General features: G+C 39.2%; 1 protein-coding gene and 1 long non-coding RNA gene across 2 annotated transcripts in view; both read right to left on the reverse strand.

Annotated features, from left to right (window-relative positions):
* Positions 1-25077, reverse strand: part of LOC146646030 (uncharacterized) — a 136739-nt gene that overhangs the window by 39087 nt on the left and 72575 nt on the right. The window lies entirely within an intron of this gene.
* On the reverse strand, positions 11427-22421 carry hhipl1 (HHIP-like 1). Its single transcript, XM_085392077.1, has 9 exons — positions 22064-22421; positions 20349-20995; positions 19999-20142; positions 19258-19586; positions 18162-18288; positions 15917-16062; positions 15724-15805; positions 13979-14061; positions 11427-13873 (listed from the first exon to the last, which is right to left on the reverse strand). The coding sequence occupies exons 1-9, from the start codon at positions 22349-22351 to the stop codon at positions 13314-13316; spliced, it is 2406 nt and encodes an 801-aa protein (XP_085248203.1). The 5' UTR covers positions 22352-22421; the 3' UTR covers positions 11427-13313.

Genomic DNA, 25077 nt, shown 5'->3' on the forward strand with positions numbered 1-25077 from the left:
GGTTCAGGTCCTACTTGACGGGGCGAACTTTTTGTGTCAGCCTTGGTGACTATGCGTCGTCCTCCGCTCCCCTCTTGTGTGGTGTCCCACAGGGCTCAGTTCTAGGCCCCCTCCTCTTCTCTTTATATCTGCTTCCTCTTGGTTCTGTACTGAGAAAGCACGGCATTGCTTTCCACTTTTATGCTGATGACTGTCAGATCTATGTCCCTCTAAAGAAAAAAGGCAGATACCTTACACAGCCATTACTTCAGTGTCTCGATGACATTAAGGCTTGGATGTCTGTTAACTTTTTAAAATTCAATGATAAAAAGACAGAGGTGATGGTTTTTGGTAGCCCCACTGAGACCCCCAATGTGTATGTAGATTCCCTGGCACAGTATGTTAAGCCAACTGTCACAAACCTGGGGGTCAAAGTGGACTGTGATCTAAAGTTTGATAATCAAATTAAGGCCGTGGTAAAATCTAGCTTGTTTCACCTCAGGCAGCTGGCAAAAATAAAGCCAATTCTTTCACGGCAGCACTTTGAGACAGTGATCCACGCCTTTGTTAGCACTCGGCTGGATTACTGTAATGCACTTTATATAGGGGTCAGTGCATTATATATTAGTCATCTACAGAGGGTGCAAAATGCCGCAGCTCGTCTTTTAACTGGCACTCGAAAGTTTGAGCACATTTCCCCTGTTTTAGCTTCACTTCACTGGCTGCCCATTTCTTTTAGGATTCATTTTAAAATTCTTTTATTTACTTTTAAAGCTCTCCATGGCCTAGCTCCATCTTATCTCTCTGAGCTGCTACAGCCTTATACACCCACCCGCTCTCTCAGGTCAGCTGATCAGCTGCTCCTGAAGATACCCAGGACTGGGCGTAAACTTAGAGGAGATCGTGCTTTTGCTGTAGCAGCTCCCAAACGGTGGAACGAGCTTCCTTTAGAGATTAGACAGGCCACTTCTTTATCTGTTTTTAAGTCACTCTTGAAAACCCACCTCTTTACCTTGGCCTTTGACACCACGTGAGCTGTTGGTTTTTTATTTTTATTTTAGTTGTTTTTAGGTGATTCGATGCTGTTTTATCTTGTTTTTGCTTTAACATAGGGCTGTTTTAATTTTATGTCTTATGTGTTTTATTTATTTAGTTTGCTGTTTTTTGTTATTCTATTGTTTTAACTTATTTTCTGTACAGCACTTTGTTCCTGTGCTGGGTATTTTAAAGTGCTTTATAAATAAAATTGGATTGGATTGGATTGGAATGTAAACAGAATTGGTCCTAGCACTGAACCCTGTGGAACTCCATAATTAACCTCAGTGTGTGAAGAGGACTCTCCATTTACATGCACAAACTGGAGTCTATTAGATAGATATGATACAAACCACTGCAGTGCAGTACCTGTAATACCTACAGCATGTTCTAATCACTCTAATAGGATATTATGGTCGACAGTATCGAACGCTGCACTGAGGTCTAGCAGGACAAGCACAGAGATGAGTCCACTGTCAGAGGCCATAAGAAGATCATTTGTAACCTTCACTAAAGCTGTTTCTGTGCTGTGATGAGCTCTGAAACCTGACTGAAACTCTTCAAATAAACCATTCCTCTGCAGATGATCTGTTAGCTGTTTGACAACTACTCTTTCAAGGATGTTTGATATGAAAGGAAGGTTGGAGATTGGCCTATAATTAGCTAAGACTGCTGGGTCTAGAGATGCTTTTTGAGTAAATGTTTAACTACAGCCAGCTTGAAGGCCTGCATAGCCGATTATTAGAGATAGGTTGATCATATTTAAGATCGAATAAGACTCCAACTGACTTTCCAGTTATATACATTAGCCAGATACATAGGCTGGGCTGGATGGTTCCCTGGCCTAAGATGGGTGATGGGTGTATGTGGCGGGGTGTGGTGAGTGGCTTGGCTGCAGGGTGGATTGCGCAGTGAGTTAAGGGGACAGTTCCAGGGGAGTTTGCTTAACGTGGCTGGTGGTTGTTGTCATGCCCATCCCTTATTTCAGTAGTGTGCCAGGACCTCGAGGTGTGTGGAGTTGGTGAAATGACGGCAAGCTGACTAGACATAGAGGACTGGAAAGAATCAGCCTGAGGGATCTTGACAATGTAAATAAAGCAAACTCACATTGTGAACACAAACATTGTGTGGTGTGTGGGGTCCCCAAGAGCACTTGGGATGCCTGTAGCTCAGTGATTAGAGCAGTGCATCCACAGCTCACAAGGTTGGTGGTTTGATCGCTGGCTGCTCCGGTCTGCAGGCTGGGCAACCCAAAGTTACTTTCTGATGCATTTATCAGACCACAATGGTGTGTGATTGGTAGATAGAAAACACTTAAGCATAGAAGAAACAGGTTGTGTGAATCAGGCATGTTGTATAAAGTGCTTTGAGTCCTCCATGAGAGATAAAAAGTGTTAAGACCATTTTCAGTTACTCATCGTGTTACATGCCCATTTATTTTGTGGTTTTACAGAGCTAAGGAGTTAGGGATAGCACTCGTCTGTAATCTCACAGTTTGTGGTTCGATACCTGGCTGCTCTTCGATACATCCATCAGAGTGTGAGAATGGGCGACCGTGGCTCAGGGGGTTGGGAAGTGCATCTGTAACCGGAAGGTTGCCGGTTTGTTCCCTGGGCTCTCTGTCCTGGTCGTTGTGTCCTTGGGCAAGACTTCACCTACCGCCTACTGGTGTTGGCCAGAGGGGCCGATGGCGCGATATGGCAGCCTCACTTCTGCCGCAGGGCAGCTGTAGCTACAACTGTAGCTGCCTCCACCAGTGTGTAAATGTGAGAGTGAATAAATAGTGGAATTGTAAAGCACTTTGGGTGCCTTGAAAAGCGCTATATAAATGCAATCCATTAATGTTAGAAAGCACTTAGGTAGAGCATGGGAAAAAACAACTTGTGTGAATGAGGTACACTGTGATTTCAGAATCAGAATCAGAATCAGAATACTTTATTGATCCCTGGGGGAAATTATTTTTTGTTACAGTGCTCCATTTTAAACCAACATTAAGACAAGACAGACAATACACTAACTAAGAATAGTACAATATATACATATATATACATACATACATACATAAGTGCAACATAAAAAACCTAACCCAGCTTTTCCAAAAACTGCAGACCTTTTGTTGTTCAGTTTGAACATTCCTTATTATTTGTTGTATGAGGTCACCAGACATTAGTTTTTAGTAGCCATAGACACCTTTTGCTATCCCATGAATTAACTTAAAACAATTAAAGTGAAGTAATGTTTGACGAAGAATGCTTCTGGTTTTGAAGTACATGAAGAAAAACACCAGTTTACTGCATTTCATTCCACTGTTTACTCCTCGTGATGAGAGTGGGAACAATGTGGAGAAACATGGCAGGGGGCTGAAACCAGATCCCCTTTTACAACCACTTGCAAAACAACTTCTCTCTATAATGTAGTGTTGATCAGAGCCCTGCTGAGCCAGCAAGCTGCAGAGGCATCTTTAATTGTTGCAGGTGGTCTGGTTCAGGGAACACAGCTGTGATGCTTAGGGATCTTCAAATAAAACTCCAAAGCATGCATATGTGAATGGGTACATAAACAACAGAACTGGGTCCAACACAGCTGTGTGTGAGATTGCTGTGCCAGGGTTCACAGCCAGAGTTAACGGCATGGCTTCCTTTTGCCTTGTGTCAGTGATTATGAGTGTGGCAAAAGCCACCGCGGATTCAAAAGCACACTTATCAGTTCTCTACAAGTGTTTTTTATTTAAACCAACTCGGAATCTGAAGGACTGGAATTGTTCAAAAAGTCCTACAAAACCACCAAGTAAGGAGATTACAATTGAAATACTGATACGTGGATTGTAAGTGCTTTCAGTGGTAACTAAGGCAGTCTTAAGAACACTGCAAATCACAGTCTTTGTATGTAAGAACAAGTGAATCAGCTGCAGGTGTAGGTTGATAGACTGGGAAATAGGAAAGTTCATGCTGGAAGCCTTGAGAGTAGCAGCGTTCCTGGCCAGAAGAAACAGAAAGAAAGTGCTTTCTGAGATACTCGACTTTTACTATCATTAAATGGATAAAAACGAATTATCAGATATTCTTTATAAATTAGCTTCAGGTTTTATTCTAAAGGTAAATAGATTATCAAATCACAATGAACTAGGCTTCATTAAAAATGTCCATTACTGTATACACCACAGGTCAAAAGTTTGGACAGACTTCTTATTTTATGTTTTTTCCTTATTTTTACTACTTTCTACATTGTAGGTACACACTGAGGACATTAAATATATGACACAAGATATAAGGAATTATGTGGCAAAGAAAAATGGATAATAATGTCTTATATTTCAGATTCCTGTAAGCAGCCGCCCTTTGCTTTGTTGACAGCGTTGCAAACCCTCAGCCTTCTCTCAGTGAGCTTCATGATGTCGTCACCTGAGATGGTTTCCCTTCACAGGTGAGCCTGTCAGAGTTCATTTGTGGAATTTCTTGCTCTTTTAATGGGGTTGGGACCATCAGTTGTGTTGTGCAGAAGTCAGGTTGGTACACAGATGACAGCCATATTTGACAACTGGATAGCGCAGTAGGTAGAATGGTCACCCCATGATCGGAAGGTTGGGGGTTCGAATCTACTGAACGGCTACCCTGAGGTACCCCTGAGCAAGGTACTGTCCCTACACACTGCTCCCTGGGCGCCTGCTTAGTGGCTGACCACTGCTTCGCTGAGTGAATGGGTCAAATGCAGAGAGAGTAATTTCCCCATGGGGAAGTACGCATTATTATTGTTGTTAGAATTCATATTAAGTAAGAACCAATCAGCTAAGTAAAGAGAAACAACAGTCCATCATTACTCTAAGAACTGAAGGTCAGTCAGTTTGGAAAATGGCTCAAATTTTTTATGTGTGTCCGCAAGTGCAGTTGCAACAAACCATCAAGCGCTACCATGAATGACGACCGCCCCACGAAGGGAAGACCAAGAGTCACCTCTGCTGCTGAAGATAAATTCATCTGAGTCACCAGACTCAGAAAACCATTTCAGGTGACGACCTCATGAAGCTCATCGAGAGAATGCCGAGAGTGTGCAAAGCAATAATCAAAGCAAAGGGGTGGTTATTTTGAAGAATCTGAAATATAAAACGTTTTGAGATAATTCACACTTTTTTGTTTACAACATAATTCCACATGTGTTCTTTCATAGTTTGGATGCCAGTGAGAATCTACAATGTAAATAGTCACGAAAGTAAAGAAAAACCATTAAATGAGAAGATATGTCCAAACTTTGGACTGGTAGTGTACGTCTTGTGGTAGCAGGTAAAGTCAATAAGAAATATTTGCCATGCTTTTTCAGTCACTGTTCAAGACAGCAATGACTGTCATATCAATCATAATAACAAACATATATATATATATTTAAATCTATAAAAGGTTCTTCAAGGTTCAAGGTTCTAAAAGCTTTAGTTAATGCTATCCAGTGTTTAAAGCATTTTTTTGGTTTAATTGCAATACTCTCACAGGTACAACACCAGACTTGTAATTAGTTATTAAGGAGCTGAACATTCAAATTTTAAAAGCAATTCAGAAAACGATGAGTGTGTTGGGAAAGACTTTGTGGGTTTTTTTTTTTACAACATTATAACATTACTAACACACAACAATATATCCACTTAAACAGTTCTTCCTGTATATGGTGTCACTTAATTTCTTAGCTTAGGTATTTCATATCTGTTTCTGAACTATATTTTGAGCTCTAGTTTCAGAGTGCGTCTGGATAAAAACATCCATCAAAGTCCAGGAACTCGCTATGTAATAAGCTACTCTACTAATAAATTGGAACAAACAAATACACAAGCTGATGTAAATACAATGAAAAGAACAACTAACAGATGGTATGGTGCTGCAGAGGTCACCACAGTTCACAGCAAGAAGCTTCCTGCTTCAAACCCAGAGTCCTCTCTGTGAGGGGTTTGCTTGTTCTTCTTGTGCCTGTGCAGGTTTACAAATTACAAAAAGTGAATTATAGTTATTAATTCATTCATTATAGTTGTTAATTATGTGAACTGTGGTTCACAAGTGCTTTGTGGTGAGTGATACTAGAAATGTGTTACAAAAATGCCTAGTTCTTATTTTTTGTGTATACTATCCCTACCATATTACTATATATGATATATGATAGTACTCTATTCCTGGATAGGAAAAGTGCGTAGCTGAAAAAAAAATCTTTCATACAATACTGTATCTTAAGATAAGATAACTCTTTATTGTCATTGCACAGTCATACATAGTACAATGGTATAATGAAATTGGAAAACTGTCCTTCGTTGGCACTACATATAACACAACACGACCCGATACGACACATCACAACGCAACACAAACAACACAACACAGTATAATAACATAGTAATAACAAAGAAGAATAAGTGTGCAGATTTATAAGTGAGGTACCAATGCATTTGGCTTGCTTGTTGCCATATTTAGTAAAGCCATTTATAAATGAACAAAAAACAAGCTGAAGATCAGAGATGACTAGATTGGTATTCCATAGTGTATCTTTAAAAAAAGCACCACAAATTAGAGCAAGATGGTCAAGTGTAATGGTACAACACAGAGGAAAATGAGTCATAGCCTAAATAAACAAACAGGTGTGCTATCAACCACCCCCCCACATCTGAATACAAGCAGCAGCTTTATCCCACGCCAAGTCCTTCAGTGAAGTTAAATGATGACCTCAGAGAAGTGTCACATACTGACTCACTTAACAGCAAGGTTGCTGCTATAAACACAAGCAGTGGGTATGGACAATTTACATGTGCCCATCATTAGCTAGCATTACTGACTAACAAATTAGCCATCCAAGCAGTTAGAGCAGTGATCATGATGTCACTAAAAAGGTTGTTTTCGCAGTAGGAATGCACCGTTTTTCATTGCAAAACTGAAAGATTAATTGAAGGACTGTCAACCTGCATGGTCAGGAGGAGAGCACTGATCAATGTAGCCAAAATAAGATACCTTTGAGGAGCCTCTTTAGAACTCAAGGCTTATGTGAAAAGTCTGCAATGTGGAAATCAGCAGTGCTCTGGGAAAAAAAAACGAACCATTTTGAATTGACATAATTTCCGCTGGGATTAACAAAGTATTCTGATCCAGATTTGGAGCACCGTTCTCAGCCTGTAGGGGAAAGTAAGTGGGTGAATAAATTGTCCTATCTGCCCAATAAAGGAATAGTTTACACCAGCATTCATCTACATTGACCCCATGCTCACATAAGTGCTGGGAGCACTATGAGAATCCTGTTTTTTTTTCTTCTTTCTTTTCTCCAGTATTTTCAGCACCATTGTACCCACAATCATGAGGCCACTTCTTTACATTTTCATTTAAATTTACTCTTATCAAGGCATGTTCCATTATATTTAAATATTCAGCCCATCCATCCATTCGCATCCGCTTATCCTTTTCAGGGTCACGGGGGAGGCGGGGTACACCCTGGACAGGTCACCAGTCTGTCGCAGGGCTAACACACAGGGACAGACAACCATTCGCACTCACACACTTCGCATTCACACCTATGGGCAATTTAGATTTTTCAATTATCCATTTCTACCCAGACTTTTGATGAAATGTCTTTATTAGAATCATCCATCCATCTTCTTCCACTTATCTGGGGCCGTAAGGGGCAGCAGCTCAAGCAGAGAAGCCCATCTCCCTCTCCCTGGCCACCACCTACAGCTTGTCCAGGGGAACACCGAGGTGGTCCCAGACAAGTGGAGAGATATAATCTCTTCAGCGTGTCCTGGGTCTGCCTCGGGGCCCAGGAGGCATCCTTGTCAGATGTGCAAACCACCTCAACTGGCTTCTTTCGATGTGAAGGAGCTCTACTCTGTGCCCCTCCCAGATGGCCAAACTCCTCACCCTATCTCTAAGGGAGAGGCCAGCCACCCTTCGGGGGAAGCTCATTTCTGACGCTTGTAACCACAATCTCGTTCTTTCGGTCACTACCCACAGCTCGTGGCCATAGGTGAGGGTAGGGGTGTAGATTGACCGGTAAATTGAGAGCTTCACTTTTACAATCAGCTCTCTCTTCACCACGACGGACCGGTACAGCATCCGCATCACTGCGGCCACAGCACCAATCCGTCTGTCGATCTCCAGCTGCCTTCTCCCATCCAGGACCTCTGCTCCTGGCCGCCACCTGGCTCACAATGCACCCGGCCTCTGCAGCGCCTCCTGCAGGTGGTGGGCCTGTAGGAAGATGGGCCCATGTCCCTTTTTCGGGCTGTGCCCAGCTGCGCTCCATTGACTAAGGCCCCAGACCATCACACTTCCTCCTCCATGTTTGACAGGTGATGACACACACTGTGGATCCATCCTTTCACCTACTCGACGACAAAGATCCTGTGTGATGAACTGAAGATTTCACATTTGATCCATCGGTCCATAATACCTTCTTCCAGTCTTCAGCAGTCCAGTGTTGGTGTTTCATGGTACAGACAAGCCTCTTTGTCTTGCCTGGCTTTCTCGCTGCAACTCATCCTGTCAAACCTGCAGCTTGAAGTCTTCTCTTCACAGCTGAAACAGACTTTCTTACTACGAGCACTGTTAAGCTGCTTGAAGCTGTTGTCCTGTGAGCCGCCATCACATGACCTGATTCAGTCGTGTCTCTGGGTCTGTCAGACTCTTCCTGTCACAGTTTGTTTCATAGTGCAGAAGGAAACTGGACTCACTGACACCTTGACTTTCTTTGCAGTCTCTCTGTAGGACAGACCTACATTTATAAGAGTTATGATGGTCCGTCTCTCTTCCATTGTTAATTGCCTTTTTCTCACCCTGTTTGTACCAACACACTGCTTTCTGCAGCACAGTACTGTTCAGCTGATGCTGACGAGGGTACCACAGTGTGTCCAACACTGCTTTATGCAGACAGAGGAATTAGTAGCACCAGCTAAAATAACCTAACACTGAAAAAATTTACAAAGCAATGTGGCAAGCAACAAAGGCAAGCAGCTGAGTATATTCACCGGATCGCCATCAATTAAAAAGGAGAAAGAACTCGTAAAGGCAGCATGCAAACTGAGCAGAATACAGAATGAGCAGAGATTACAAAGAAATCAAGAAACTTACTGAGAGCAAGGCCTCTTTTACAAATCTGTCTCATACAAAAAGCTGCTGTACAGGTATTAATAGGCATTAATAATATTTCATATAGTGCAGTCAGAACAACCTAGAGCTGAATGTGCTCAAAACTGTAGGGATCAAAGTGCACTCCAGAAGAAGTCCCTCTCCATTACCGCCCCGTACCTTACTCAACAGCACTGCTTCTGTCAGGTTCTAAGGTTTTAATGGTCACTCAATATAGACACTATCATCAAAAAAGAACAGGAGAACTCAGGAAGTTCAACCTGCCTCAGGAGCTGTTGATCCAATTCTACACTGTAATCCAGTCTGTTCTCTGCTTATCCATCACTGTCTGGTTTGGCTCAGCCGCAAAATCTGACAAGAACAGACTACAACAGACAGTGAGGTCTGCATTTTTTTTCACAAATCCAGAGTCAGGAAACAAGTAGGCAAACATCACTACAGACCCATCACACCCTGGATACAACCTGTTCCAACTCCTGCTCTGCTACAGAGCGCTGCCTGCCTACCTGTGAATATCACCCTACTGTCTCGTCCCACAACAAATTAAAATAATGAACCAGGAAACACATTAATTTAAAAATAATTAAATATAATTTTAATATTACTCATTAAAATCATCCATCCATCTTCTTCCGCTTATCTGGGGCCGTAAGGGGCAGCAGCTCAAGCAGAGAAGCCCATCTCCCTCTCCCTGGCCACCACCTCCAGCTTGTCCGGGGGAACACTGAGGTGGTCCCAGGCCAGCTGAGAGATATAATCTCTCCAGCCTTTGGTATGTCTGCCCTGGGGGCCTCCTCCCGGTGGGACATGCCCAGAACACCTCACCCAGGAGGCGCCCAAGAGGCATCCTTGTCAGATGCCCAACCCACCTCAACTGGCTGTACTCTGTGCCCCTCCCAGATGGCCAAACTCCTCACCCTATCACTATAAGGGAGAGGCCAGCCACCCTTCGCAGGAAGCTCATTTCTGCCGCTTGTATTCACGATCTCGTTCTTTCGGTCACTACCCACAGCTCGTGACCAGTGTTGGTCAAGTTACTTGAAAAAAGTAATCAGTAACTAATTACTGATTACGTCCCCCAAAAAGTAATCCTGTTACTTTACTGATTACTTATTTTCAAAAGTAATTAATTACTTAGTTACTTAGTTACTTTTTAAAAACATGATTTACAATCTGAACAGGTGATAAAGTGATAGATCTCTCAGCCCAATTCTACTTTTTCTGCATAATAATAATAATAATGCATAGATTCCTCTTCTTTTGGACATCACTGCTTGTATTTTTCTCATTTTTAACATTTATATTAAAATTATTCAACTTTATTCAAGAAATTGTGGAAATACAAATGCAAATCACTATCATATTTTCTGGGACTGTCATGTTATTAAAACTTACTGGAAGGGAACACATGCAGCAATACAAGAAACATTTGGAAGATATTTACCTTTGGAAAGCAAAACTCTATTTTTTGGACTTATGCCAGAAGGATGGACAAATAACAATAAATACTTGTTTAATATTTTACTGGCTGCAGGCAAAAAAGCCATCACAAAAAATGGATTTCTTCAGAGAGCCCAACTATGAACATGTGGATGGACATCACAATGGACATTCCCAGAATGGAGAAAATGACAGCAGATGTGAACTACAAGAGGGACCTGTTTGTATCACGATGGAGGAAATGGATGGACTACATAAAAAAACACAGGCCAGATTTTGCTTTTGCTTTAGATTCTGACTTTGTTAACTACTAGAAGACTACAGGAAATATTAGTTACATTAATGGAAACAAAAACACACTCCCTACATTTTTTTAAATTATTTTTTTTCTTTTTCCTTATGTAACTTTTATTTATTTATTGTTTCCTGTTTTGCTTCTTTTTCTTTTCTTTTCTTTCTTCTTCTTCTTTCATTCTTTTTGTATGGATATTTTAGTTGTTTAAATATAGAAAAAAAAGAAAAATATATGTAGTGACAAATTGCTGAAGTTGGTGGTATTGTATAGTGATTCCAAAATGTCAATTAAAAAAAGAAAAAAAAAGACCTTTTTAAATTCCTAAAATATAAATGTCCAGGGTGAAAGTCTCTAAATTATTTGTCCAATACTGTAATATCTGTGGTAAAATGTTTACAGGTCCATCACAATTACCCTACAACAAATACACACACATTTTCATTTAGTAGTTTTTATATATTATATTTATGATATTAATAGAATAGAATAGAATAGAATTTAACTTTATTGTCATTGCACATGTCACAAGTACAAGGCAACAAAATGCAGTTTGGATCCATCCAGAAGTGCTTTAGCATGATATAGATATATTACAATATACATATTAGCAATAATATAGGTATATAGACATGATATGGTAGCTATATGGTATAGCTATGATATTGTAGCTATAATTATAGAACAAATATAGATACAGAGTAGGACTATGATTTGATTTTTTTTATTTGAAGAACAGCTATGACAAAAGGGGTTTTCACCAGCTTTTCTGAACTGCTACAATTAAGAATTAGAAAACACAAACACACACACATCCAAGAAAAGCAGTTCTTGTTGATTAAGATGAACAGGTATGCAGACCGAATATTTTTTCAGGTTCTCTTGTGCTTTTAAAATAGTAGTATTATTCTGCCATCTGCTGGAGAAATGTGCAACATATCAGCATCATATCTGAAAAGTACTTTTCAAACCTTTTTGTTTTGAAAATATAAAAGCATTTATAAAAAGCCTTAATGAATGCTTAAACAGAGGCGGTGTGGTTTGCTGACCCCTGCGCCCCTTTTATAAGTTCTTAACTATTTTTTGCATTTTTTTAATTTATATTACATTTACATTTAAATCTATAACTAACTATATAACTATATATAAATGTCATCTGTGAAACAGAATATTGCAAGCAGGTTCTTTAATATTCTCCAAAAAACACACAATTTCAGTATTTTAATAACCAGCACGTGTTATTTTAGAATGAGCATAATGAATGTGAATACAACAACGTGCAAGTTTGGAATTACTTATGTCTCCTCAGTACGGTGCTGAAAGCTTTAAATAAACCATCCCTTCAATAAATAACCACATATTAAAAGGTAAAACACTTTGACTTGTGACACATGCATTCAGCCACAATTAAAAACACAAAGTCAGTGTCTTGAGTTTCATATGTGATGTTGGATCTGCAGAATCATCATTTTCACCGAGTGGTCATCTCTGTTATGAAATTTGGCAAGATTAAAGACCTCAAAAAAGAAAGTCTCCATCTCCAGCTCATGCAACTGCATACACGTATCAATATTATCTTCATAATAGTCACAGTTTAATGTGGGCATCTGCTGCTGTAAAGTAACGTTATCACAATATTCTGCACAAAATAAGCAGATGTAGAATGTGTCTGCTTACGCAAGACTTCTGGAGCTCAAATACGTTAAATATAAAAACACATTAAATGTCTTTTCATGAGACTTTGTGGAGTTCCAGAATGGAAGAAAAGCTAAAGCGAGGTAATTTATGTAAAGACAAGTGATAATGTCAAGCTTTTATCTTTGATAGTCTTTGAGATAATCATCTTCAAATATTGCATCAGATTTCACATGTAAAAGGTTTCAGGTATGCCTCTTTGCTCTAAGGCTTTTATCCAGTTCACCTTTATATTACATTAAGCAGGGACTCATTGTTTTTTCTTCCCACAAAAAATTGAGACACGAAATATACAGTCAACGTTTTAATATTACACTGTAAAGTCAAACTTTTATAACCCAATAATAAAATTCAAAGTATTCACTTATCAATGAAAAGTACTGAAGGAAAAAGCTTGTGTGTAATTAAATTGTTATACTATATCTTAATGTACTATAAGTAAGATCCATTATTTTGAGAAAAACGACTGCCTTTATTATTTTATTAATTTATAACTCTTAGTTTGTCTCAGTATACACGCTATCCTGCCATAGGTTATTGAAATGTATGCATTTGCTTGTGAGCTTTATTTAAAATACTCTTAAGTAGTTATCACGTTCGTTGTAATGTACAACATATAACACAACTGCAGTTTTAGATTACTGTTCATTTCTTGTTGCTGTGGGAAATAGAATAGCTGTCTGTGTTGTGTTGTGATTTTTTTTATGTTTTTTTAAACAGGACATTAACTCTTTCGTAATTGCTCTCGACAACTAGTATTAGTTAAACTTTTAGACTTCTGCAACATATGATGAGTTGCCACAGATCACACCAGCATCTTCATAGTGGGCACAGTTATGTGTCCCCACACCAGCATGTCTGCAATCTAAAAGGCTGGATTCAGTGCCTACACACTTAACATCATCAAGAAGAATCCGCAAATCCTTTCCCTCACCAAACTCAGAGTTCTTAGCTGCTTTCAGAGCATGTTGGAAACCGAGCTGCCGGCAAACCACTCTAGCATTGACAAGGGTCCACAGGTCATCACACACGGTACCCCATTCCCCATTAATGTAGATTTCTACACGTCCACGGTCACTCCTGGAATCCCCAACCAGTCTCACTGCTCCCGTCTGGATGTGAGGTGCACGTTCCAATTTGGATTTATTCTTCCTATGCCGGCCTTTACGCCTTGAATTTTTGGTTGTTTTGGAAGTACCTGTGGCTGGTACAGGAGTAATCACGCCTGCTCCTATTTCACCTCGATGATCACTTAGCTCTTGGTGCCATTGATAGGATTCAGTGGATTGTGGCTGAAAGTTTTCATTCGGCAGGTCAATGCCAACCAGGGCTAATGGAAGATCATGAAACAATATAGACCAAATGATATTATAAAAACTGAGATAGCTGGTTTATCATTTCAGTTTGTGTGAAGAGAATGTGTATGTGAACTCACTTTCTTGAGGAACAAACTTGATGAGATTGCTTTTTACTCTCACTGGAAGAGGGTTGTAGTGGCACTGTCTTGGTGGTGCACGTCTAAAACACAATGACAAATAACTGTTTATTGATAGATTCTCTGTTTATTCTTATTTATCCGCTGACAGTCTGTTTTTAACAGTCAAGATCAGACACGGTGATAAAGGAGGAGTTAGGTTCCTTTTATTGCTTCTCTTTGCCGTCCTTTAACATTTAACATTTATTGTCCTTTTGGAAATTGACCATACCAAGGAATCATTGTCGTCTGTGGAGACCGCCATTGCACTGACTGCTGTGTTTTTAGAGGGGTCTGCTTTAAGGCAGTCGTGAAATTTCCTCCCCATATGAACAGCAACAATTACTAAAAACTACTCTTCCATCTATTTACTGACTTCTGTTATTAATTAATAACCTGACATTAATAACCTGAATTAATCTCCCAAATTAATTAATCTTTCTCAGTGATTACATTCCAATTTACACCTAAACTGTGTCATTTGTTAGACTGCAACATCATAAGGTTCAACCAGGGAAAAAAAAAGCTAAAATCTCTCCACTCACCAGAAAAACATGTAATGGGCATCTTGAGGCACCTAATTTTGACTGTCTAGCTAATCAGATACAATATATTGTGAAGCCCACAACTCAAGAAGAGAATTAGAACAAATACATTGTAATCACGTCGAACTTCCAGACCTCGTCTTTATTACTGCCTCTATTAACACAAACCCGTTGATCTCCTCCACTTTGACAGATTACAATTGTAGTCTCCCTGTAGTCTCTCTCCAGTTTGGCACAATCCAGACTTTCAAGATTAACAGAGCAACTCTTCACATTAGAAATGGGAGTAGAAAGGAATCACACATCTCCATCAAATCTTCAAGTTAATACACTCATGTTAGCCTCTAATCTTTTTCAAACTTTCTGATTAGACAACAGAAATGTTCTTTACTACCTGCAACTACAAAACACAGCTAAGAAGAGAATTCCTATACTTCACAACCCCACAGATCTCAACTCTTTCCCCAACAAACAAACAATAAAAAACATGAGCACAAAATCAATATAACTATTTGCAAATGAAAATAAGACTTCAAGAGTGGATTTTCGGACATGGATTTCTATGAGTGCATTTTTACCTACATTTATTCTATAAGTCCGTGACAAAAATACCAATTTACAACTGAACTGACAGAAGTTGAGACCTGCAGCTAAAGATGAGGCACTGAAACGGTTTATATAAGAAACAGAGAAAAGTCCCTGTCTATCTCCACATCTGTAAGAAGAGTAACACCAAATAAAAAAACTAAAGTGCACTTCAGCAATCCCTCAGATTGACTGCAGGAAGATGCATTATTGAGATTACTGAAAATGTTCTCACTGTATTTTCTACCTTTCCATCCCCTGATACAAATGACTGGAAATATTTTGGAATCTTGATCACAGGTCTTGATTAATAGCATGCACATGTGGGCTGTCAAGTAGCCAGGAACGCTTCAGTGACTGAATCTCACTGAATCTATATCTATGTACAGATGTTTCTCTGTACCTGACAAAAGGAACTAAACAAAAATAATGGTAAGTGGAACAGTGTGGTTATACTTTCTCTACAAAGATGTTTCTCCCTCTAAACAACCTGTCATTGATTCAGGTGAGTTTGCCTAAATTCATATTAATTTCATTTAAAACAAACTGAAAATAATGAGTAATTCTATCACTCACCTTGAGGGATCGATGACTTTATAAACGACTCCTGAAGGTGATGTAGCACTTGGTATTGCAGTGGACATGAAGTAAAGCTCACCTGAAATGAATAACATATTTAAAGAATATTACACAAAACATTCATTTCAACTGCTTAAACCAGCTAAAAACACTACAGGAAAAACTGTGAGATTGTGAGATGATTCGTTACCAGATTCATCCTCAGCAAAGGAGATAATGTACTGGTGATAGTTGTTGATAAGTCCAGGAAAGGCACAGGTTAGCCCCATCCCCATACATATCTCGTTGTATTTCCAGTTTCCTGTTGTTTTGTCCTCCTGCAGGCTCATCAAACGCCTGGAACATAAATAAAATCTATGATTTCTAATGTGTAGGCACTTTGTGTGTTTTTTGTGTTTTTAATTTCACACCCCTTAGTACCAGTTACTTCTGCATTTTTAGAGTACTTGTGAATTCCTTCAAATAACTATAGTACATTTGGTACATTGCACATTGGAGTTTTGGATAAGAAATGAAAGATACAGAAGACCTGATATTGACCTCTGATAGTGAAAAGATATGGTTGTTACAGGGACTAGAAAGAGAGAGGCCTGGACTTGGACACCGCTGTCTTAGACTATTTAAAAGTAGAATGGGAGGCAAAGCCTTCAGCTTTAAGGCTCGTCTTCTCTGGAACCAGCTCCCAGTTTGGATTGGGGAGACAGGCAACTTTTCTACTTTTAATATTATGCTCAAGACCTTCCTTTTTGATAAAGCATATAGTTAGGTGACCTTTTTTAGGCTCTAGTTTAGGCTGCTAGGATGATGCACCCATGGTGAGTGAAGTATTTTTCCTTCACTCACCTTTTCAAGGTTCAAGGTTCAAGGTTCTTTATTCGTCACATGCATAGTTATACAAGTATAACACAATTAAATGTAGCCTGACACGCTCCTCGACTTGTGCAAAGGGGGGGAGAGAGGAAGAACATTATATATGATCTACATTAGGTGAATGTGCAGTAGTAGCATGTAAGCAGCAAGCAGGTGAATTCTGTACATTAAGTGAATTAAATAAGAATAGACAATCTGAACATTTTACAAAATAGACAATATGAACATATTTAAAATTAAAGGAATTTGAAATGTACTTTGTGCCGGTGGGTTTAGAGCAGGGGTGTCAAACTGAAATACACAGTGGGCCAAAATTCAAAACTGGAACAAAGTCGCGGGCTAACGTTAATATTTATTGAAATATATTTATTCCTCCAGATATAAGAATGAATCTTTTCTTATGGACTCAAACACGTTTTGCTGAAAAACTGGAACAAGCAAAGCTTAATACTAAACAATATATATATTAGCTGTATAATACCAGTAGGCCAGCTCTGATAGTCATTTGGTATGGCTTCGTGGGCCAAATGTAACTAGGCTGCGCGGGCCAGAGTTTGACACCTATGGTTTAGAGTATGTAGAAGAGAGTCCTGTCTCAGTCACTTATGGAGCAATCCTGCAGCAGCGTTCTGCTGTACGGATCACTCTCTGAAGAGCTTTTCAGTCTTTAACACAGCTGTTCCCAAACCAGGATGTTCTGTGTGAGGATGCTCTCCACAGCGCCTGTATAGAAAATCCTGAGGATCGCTGGAGAGACCTTCACTCACTATGTATTTGTACACCACTCTGCATTTAATCATTAGTTGTTATGAATGCCTGTCTCTCTTCCACAGCTTGTGCTTTATCCTGTCTTCTTCCCATCAGCCCCCTCCAGTTGCAGCAGATAGCTGCTCCTCCTTGACCCTGGTTCTGCTGGAGGTTTCTTCCTGTTAAAATGGAGTTTTTCCTTCCCACTGTCACCAAGTGCTTGCTCAGTTGGTTAGTATCTTTCCCAACAACACTTCCACACATGGCCTAGAGAAGCAGGGACTCAACCCGGCCCCTCTATTCAGCCACATAGCTGCCATCCAATTACAATATAAAAGTATTTTTTATTTCCTAAATTAGGTGGACACTCTGAAAGTCTACACAAAAGGTTAAGATTAGCATCTTTGAGTAAGACTTGTGGAGTGGTTCTGGTCTACCTAGAATTCAGCTATCAAGACTAATCCAACCAGGATTAGTCTTGATAGCTGAATCAATATTGATTTTGATAGATGAACCAATACTGAAATAATGGTGACCTGAAGAAGAGAAGGTCCTTCATTTTATTTGGCGAGGAACATGGAGGGTTTGTAAAAAATGAATTTTTCAATTAGCCATTTCTGAAATCCTAGGATGTGAATGAAGTTGCATCAAACACAGCAGTTATTTTAAATTTTTTGACAGAAACAACAGTTATTTAGATTTTGGGGGGCAGACATAACACTCCTTTAATTTCACAAATGATTGGTATTTCACTACTGTTATCAAAATAAAAATAAATGTTCTAAACAATAAAATAACATCTTTCAAGTGAATCCTACCCACTCATGAAGTCTCCAAATATATAAATGCCATTCAGGTTGGGGTATTCACAACCTCGATACACATAACCACCAGTGACTGACTTGCCCATCCTATGAGGATATGCATAAACAGGCAGGACATCATCTGTGAAAAAAATGAAAAAGGGTCATTAGCTGCATTAGTATGAATCTCCATTATCAGAGCATCAGAACAGGATGTGCCATTATAGATACATCTTAGTTCAACATTGGGTTGGGTTCAGTCAAGTACCAACAAATGATTTGTCATCCATATTTGACTGATAAGCTAAATGTAATTCTGAATTTTTAAGCAAATATTTATTGCGTTGCTAATTAAGAGTGATTCTGAATATAAACTCTGCCATTAATTTGGAAAAATGTAGGACCTGATTCAGAAGAAGAAATGTGGGGGGAATCAGTGACAATGAATCATGTAATGGCGACAGTGAGAGAGTAATAGTGTCTCTATTGAACAAGACATTTATGTAAACTATTCAGTAATTGTATGATGTTTTTGTTCATACAAAAACTGCAAAATATACTCAGCATCTGATTTATCAGGTACACTTATTAAACTGCTTGTTAATGCAAAGTTCTAATCAGCCAATCATGGCAGCTGCTGAAATTCAAATCAAGTATCAGAATTAAGAAGCAATTACTTTGGATATGGCATAGTTATTGACAAGGCAGTTGGACTATTTCAGAAACTGTTGACCAAATTCTGATTTTCCCACATAACATGGACTAACCAAAATAAAAGAATGGAAAAAAGTTGCCTGAAGTGATGATTTTGGATGGTAGGCTGGTGGCAGTGGTATAATGGTGTGGAGAATATTTCCTTGGTCCACTTTTTGTCCCTTCACACCAACTGAGCATTGTTTAACTGCCACAGACTAATTTGATGCATGTTCAGTCTTCCATGTAAGAAAAACCAGAAAGTTGATTTCACCAGAAGAATTAACGCACTTCTGAGTGCAAAATGGTGACTAGTCTGAGACAAGTATAGACTGATTGTGCTATTTTTAAAGCAATGGATAAATTACACAGACAAATCTTTAACATACACAATAGTGCATTGATGTGGCATACCTACCTAATGAACTGTTGGCACATAGTTTCTTATCGTAGCAAGAGAAGCCTTCTTTAGCTCTCCAGCCATAATTTCGACCTTTCTCGATTATATCGATTTCCTCGAACTTGTTCTGGCCTACATCCCCACAGAAGATACGCCCTTTGCCGTTTTTGGTCCATGGATCACCCCGGTCCACCGAACACCTCCACATATTGCGAACACCGTAAGCATAAACCTCCGGGCGTGCTCCCTGTTCATGTATAAACGGGTTATCTGGAGGAATTCTGTACAATGGACCTCTCTGGTTGTCATCCACATCAATTCGAAGCACTTTACCCAAGAGAGCTGACCTACAACGTAAAAAATGTTGATCTTTCACTACATATTGATTGTCAGTGTTTCCACAGTTTTTAAACAGCAATACCATCAGTACTTTCATCCTCTCTCCTCTTTAACAGACACACAACAATTCAAACTGTATATTTTTTGTATAGTTGTCATATTTATCTTTAAAACATTGTAATAAAAAATTGAAAATTTTTACTGTTTTTGCAATTTCTTACTGAACACGAACTGAACATAATTTTCACCAGATTGTAATGAAGGTTATAATGTCATAACAACATGCCTTTAATGGCAGATTTTTTCATCTAAAATGTCAAGAAACATACAAGATTATACATTCAAATGAGCTTTTTTACATTTTAATGAATAAATGTTTTACATTTTTCATTTTTGGATGTCTAATTATGAGCTCCTTACTTGTTTTGAGCATTCCCATATTTCCCAAATGGGTCTCCTGCCATTCCACCATCACCTGTGAAAATATACAAGTACCCATCATCTGCAAATAGCAGCTGCCCTCCATTATGGTTGGATGCCGGTTCATCAATCTCCAGAATAACTCTAAAGGAACATGTTGATACAAGAAATAAGGAATAGATCGGGTGTTAAAACAAATTTACACAAAAAAAACACAAAAGAATTGATGCAAACCGTTTGTTTCTCTCTGATAATGGTCAATATGACAAAAAGTATAAAACTGCAAAACAGTTCAGGTTTTAGAAAAAGGTAGTGCTTTTTGCTAACCAAGTACAACAGTTCATACCTACCGCTCAGAGGTGTGGTCCACCTCATTCATGTCATTGGCTGATACGTGGAACTCACTGATTCTGATTCTCTCATCAAAACCCACCTCCACTGAGTAATACACATACAGCTTCCCATTGTACTTGTATTTGGGGTGAAAGGCAAGTCCGAGAAAGCCTCTCTCATCACCTTCCCACGATGATGTTAGCACTGCCTGGGTAATGTTCAAAAATGGTCTCTCCAGCTTGGACCGATCTGGAAGATAGGTCCACACCAGGCCGACCTGTTCTGCCACAAAGAATCTATGTGTGCCATCATTGGCATGCACCATGGCTAATGGATTCTGGAGACCATTGGCCACTTCTTCCAGGCACAGCTGCAGACAGCCATCTGAGTTCACCTGAATGCCACCCAGGTTCTGGGTGAGTTGCTGGTTGTTAAGCAGATATGGATAACAGTAGTCCTTGTCTTGTATCTCCAGGTAATGGCAGAGACTGGTCTGATTTTCTCTGAAGTTTGCTATATATGGGTCACCAGACAAGAAAGGAATGGTGAAAGAACACTTATTCCAAAACTGAAAGCAGTATTCAGAGCAGAGGCCTGGGATGGTCCTGACCGGGGTGCTTGGATCCTCAGCATCAAAGAGGTGAGCTGCATAGGGAGAACACTCCTGAGATCAGACAGATGGAGGAGAGACAAAAAAGGAGGAAAAGAAGAGACATGCAACAAGAAGGAACAGTTAGTGCCACTGATAGCATGTAAAGTGGTCTTTAAACCTGCATTAGTTGTTTTTGTTACATGGATTACAATATGAACAAGTTACAAATACAGCGTACATAGGACAAGCATGATTTTAAATAAACTGCTTATTGCTGCAGTTTAACATCTGTCAAATGTAGAGGCTTTGCATTCATTTGACATTATGTATCCTTTATATAAATCTTAGTCCAGTACTCTCAGGGAACTGTCATCCCTTTACCTACTCGTTCTTCCATTACAAAGAAAAAAAGTCTGTAACTCTCTTTGCCCATTGTTTCCTGCTGTGCAAAGTCTTATATAAAAGCCTCTCTTGTGAAATATTATTAGTGATGTCAGTGAACTAAACCAGTAAAGTTGTGGGCCATAACAGAAAATACTGTTGAGCTTAAAAACCTAAAATGGTGACAGCAGCAATATTTCTTAATGTTAAGAAAGTTCATTCAGCCCTTATGACTAAAGGAGATATATAGAAGAGATATATAACTTTAGTCTTGACCCATATTGATCCGTATATATAAAATGATATGTCATGGTCAGGTGTGCTAAATTCTGCATAGAACTAGGGTTCTCCCTGTGCACTTTAACCACCTTGTATTCAGATAATTGAATAGATGATGGTAAACGAATATTAATGTTAAGAATGAATAATAATGTACTTCATTAATACATACTTGCAAAGCAAGATTACTGCAGGTTATTGTATTGAGATATGCCTGTAGATGATGAGGAGCATAATTCCATCTATTTCCTATAGACTGCTTTACCAGTAATGACAGAACATAAATAAAGCGCCAGACAAATCTTTCATAGCCTTTACTGTATATCAGTGTACAGCTTTCAAAGTCGTCATGACATTTTTTAACTAAAGACTGCTTTGTTGTTTTGCTTCTGTTGCTTATTTCACAGCAGTTGTTTTGTTTGGCCAGTGTAATGGTAGGTCCTGGACTCAGCCAACCGACCTTTGTCCATGTGTTCCTACCTGGCAGAGCAAGTCAAAGATGAACCCGGCACAGCTGGTATATCCACTGTAGTCAAAATTATCCATAATCTGGTAGTATTTAGACATCAGCTCCTGGTCCTTCTGATAATCACAGCAGCCAAATTCCTTGTACATTATACAAAATTCCAGCTCCTTCTGCGGTCGGAAGGGCGGTTTAAAATCCAAACACTGCGGGTGTAACATCACAGGTGCAAAACATAGTGTCAAAAACAACAGAGTAGACCAGAGCCACAGATGGCTGGTGATTTTTCCACAACACCGCTGCATCACGGCTCACACTGCGTGACATGGGAGGACAGATTTTTCGAAAGAGGCTTCCCGTGTGGACTTTGATCATTTGCATTGCTCAACGCTCTGACGTGGTGAAGCGCAGGTCGGCGTTTATTTTTTTATGTTTGCTCGAGTTTTAGCAAACATAGTTTTAAGCAGTTTGAAATTACAAAGAAAATGTCATTATTCAGTCATTTTAGTAAGTACTGCATCAGTTATGCACAACAGTTTTTTTTTTTTCAGAACTGACGAAGCAGACAGTCCTCCGAATCCGACTTTGCGACTGACATTATTGCACATCAGAATAACTAACCAATTTATTTCCAGAGGGGGGCTGAGAAACAATCTTATGCTTCCGAAAGTAGGAAACAGAAAAATTATGACACGCAAATATGTTTTAAGTGGTTTGAATGAGGAGTTATAAATTACACTGGGAAGATTTAGTTAACCTTCTTGTTGCATTCGGTTGAAAAACGAAGCCAAGCTGTTTAATAGCAGAGAAAACGCCTTTTACTTTATCACCTGGAAACCCTGTGTTCTGTTCCTAAGTTAAAACCAACATTAGATAAATCGAAATATCGCCTTTCTCCATATTTCCATTTAAGCTGTAAAACGCTTGTGTACAAAGACTGTCGTCGGCTCAGCTAAACTCACAGTCAGTGAGTCAGTCAGGCGGACTACACACATGCAAACATAAACACACTGTTGATTGATCTTTGACTGAAATTTTGTTTATTACATTATGTTCCACCAGTTTTCTATTTTTGGCCACAATACTTTCTCAGGAATTTAACAATTTTGTATTTATTTTAATTTTTTGTTCCAATACTGCTGGATCATATTTTCAATGTTCACAGCAAAATCTCCAGTGTTAAATTAACACTGGAGAGTGTCTATATGGGTCCACACCTCTGAGCGTTAAATACAACACTGTTGAGTGTTAAATTAACACTTTTGACAGTGTTATATGTTTAAAAGTAACCTAGTCAGTTTTGAAGATTAACAATGGCTAACACTGAGCAGTGCTGATTTTCTAACACTGGAAAATAACTCAAAATGTTAGAAATATTCCAGTATTAGAAAATCAGCACTGCTCAGAATCTTCAAAACTGATTAACACTCAGAGGTGTGGACCCATATAGACACTCTCTAGTGTTAATTTAACACTGGAGATTTTGCTGTGTTCAAACCAATGAGTGTATAAAAGATTTTTATACAGTCATTGGTTCAAACACACACACACACACACACACACACACACACACACACACACACACACACACACACACACACACACAGATGCTAAGTTTCCAAAAAGCAGATTTAGGGCAACATGAAGAAGCAGCAAGAGGAATAAGGATACAAATAGTTTCGTGATCACTCAGTGATGACGGTGTCTGCAGCTACATTACTCAGATGTTTACTGACTAGTTTGATAGTGAATTTCTTCCGATCTGGGTGTGTGTGTCTCTTAAATTAAATCTGCTCATAAACAGTTTTAGATATAGACTCTAAGAATCAGAATTTCTAAAAGACCACCTGTCAAGACAATTATTTACAAGATTAAAGTCCCCACCAAAAACAATGTGAGAATTGGGAAATTTAGTTAACCAGTGAAGCACTCGCTCCCCTAACCTGTCAATGAAACCATTATTTTCAGGTTAGGAACTGAAGCCATAAACATTTACAACAATTTGCAATATCAAGCACTAATAGAAAATAATGACCAACTCTGCCACATTCAGAGATCAGGATTTTTCCATTAAAAGTATTTTTAAGAATGAAAACAACTGCTAAGAAATAACTCAGAGCCCGACTGCACCCTGGTTCGTCCTTTTTGGGCCTAGGCAATGCAGAGTATCCACAACGCAGCTCATCTTTGGCCTCTGGCAGAACAGCTTGATCTGTTTGAATGACTTCTGTCCTTATGTCCTCTCTGTCCTTTTCCTCTCAGCCATAAAAACTTTCCAGGTGAGAGAGCCATTTTGCATGTGACTCGCTGGTTTCCTGATATTTTGCAAGTGGTGTGTCAAAGTGGTCGACTCTCTCCTTCATGGTTTTAATGTCAGCACAGATAAACTCAAAAATGTTGTTGGTGTCTCCTCAACCTTTCTCCATTTGACTGTTGGGGATTCAGATGGTGTAAGAGGAAGAAGGGGAAAATCCTCTTCTGTTATAGATGCAGCAGTTGTTAGTCTGAGCCGAGGTAGTTGTGCAATGTTTCCCTTGATGGTACTCGAGGGCACTCTTATCTGCAGTTTGCTAGTGAAGTTTTCTTGCTAGTGGAATTATCAGTTATTAGCACCTTATGAGCTTCCATGTTTCTTTTCTCAGAGCTTTTCATATTGTATTAATGTTGCAAGTCAAAAAGAGTAGAACAAAGTTAGCAAATAAGGCTCTAATTGCCCTATAACAAACAGAAATACCAGACCAGCTTATATATGACCAGCTTCTTTATATAGTATACTCATAGGTAAATGAACATGAAAGTACTGAGGAAGACTGTAGTGGGATTTACAGTGTGATGTACTGATGTCCCTCACAGTGACGTTGTGAGTTGAAAAGCAGAATGTGTGAATCTGTGACTTGAGAGAGCGCAGCTGAGCACTGGTGGCACTAATGAGAGGTCATTATCACAGAGTTGTGGTTGTAAGTAGTAAAGTAAATAAAACACATACAAATAAAATTTGAATTACACATTTGAAACTCTCAGTATATTTATG

The sequence above is a fragment of the Rhamphochromis longiceps genome, linkage group LG19, assembly GCF_057381845.1.
Source record: "Rhamphochromis longiceps isolate RC_006_pf linkage group LG19, R_longiceps_female_GT1.1, whole genome shotgun sequence".
Lineage (NCBI taxonomy): Eukaryota > Metazoa > Chordata > Actinopteri > Cichliformes > Cichlidae > Rhamphochromis > Rhamphochromis longiceps.

What these genes read in the sequence shown, in the direction of transcription:
- hhipl1 (XM_085392077.1), bottom strand. Translation starts at nt 22,351, where the DNA reads ATGCAGCGGTGTTGTGGAAAAATCACCAGCCATCTGTGGCTCTGGTCT. An exon ending in TCTTTGACTTGCTCTGCCAG is followed by an intron (nt 20,996 to 22,063) that starts GTAGGAACACAT and finishes GTCTGATCTCAG; the next exon opens with GAGTGTTCTCCCTATGCAGC. An exon ending in TTTGGAGACTTCATGAGTGG is followed by an intron (nt 16,063 to 18,161) that starts GTAGGATTCACT and finishes TTTATGTTCCAG; the next exon opens with GCGTTTGATGAGCCTGCAGG.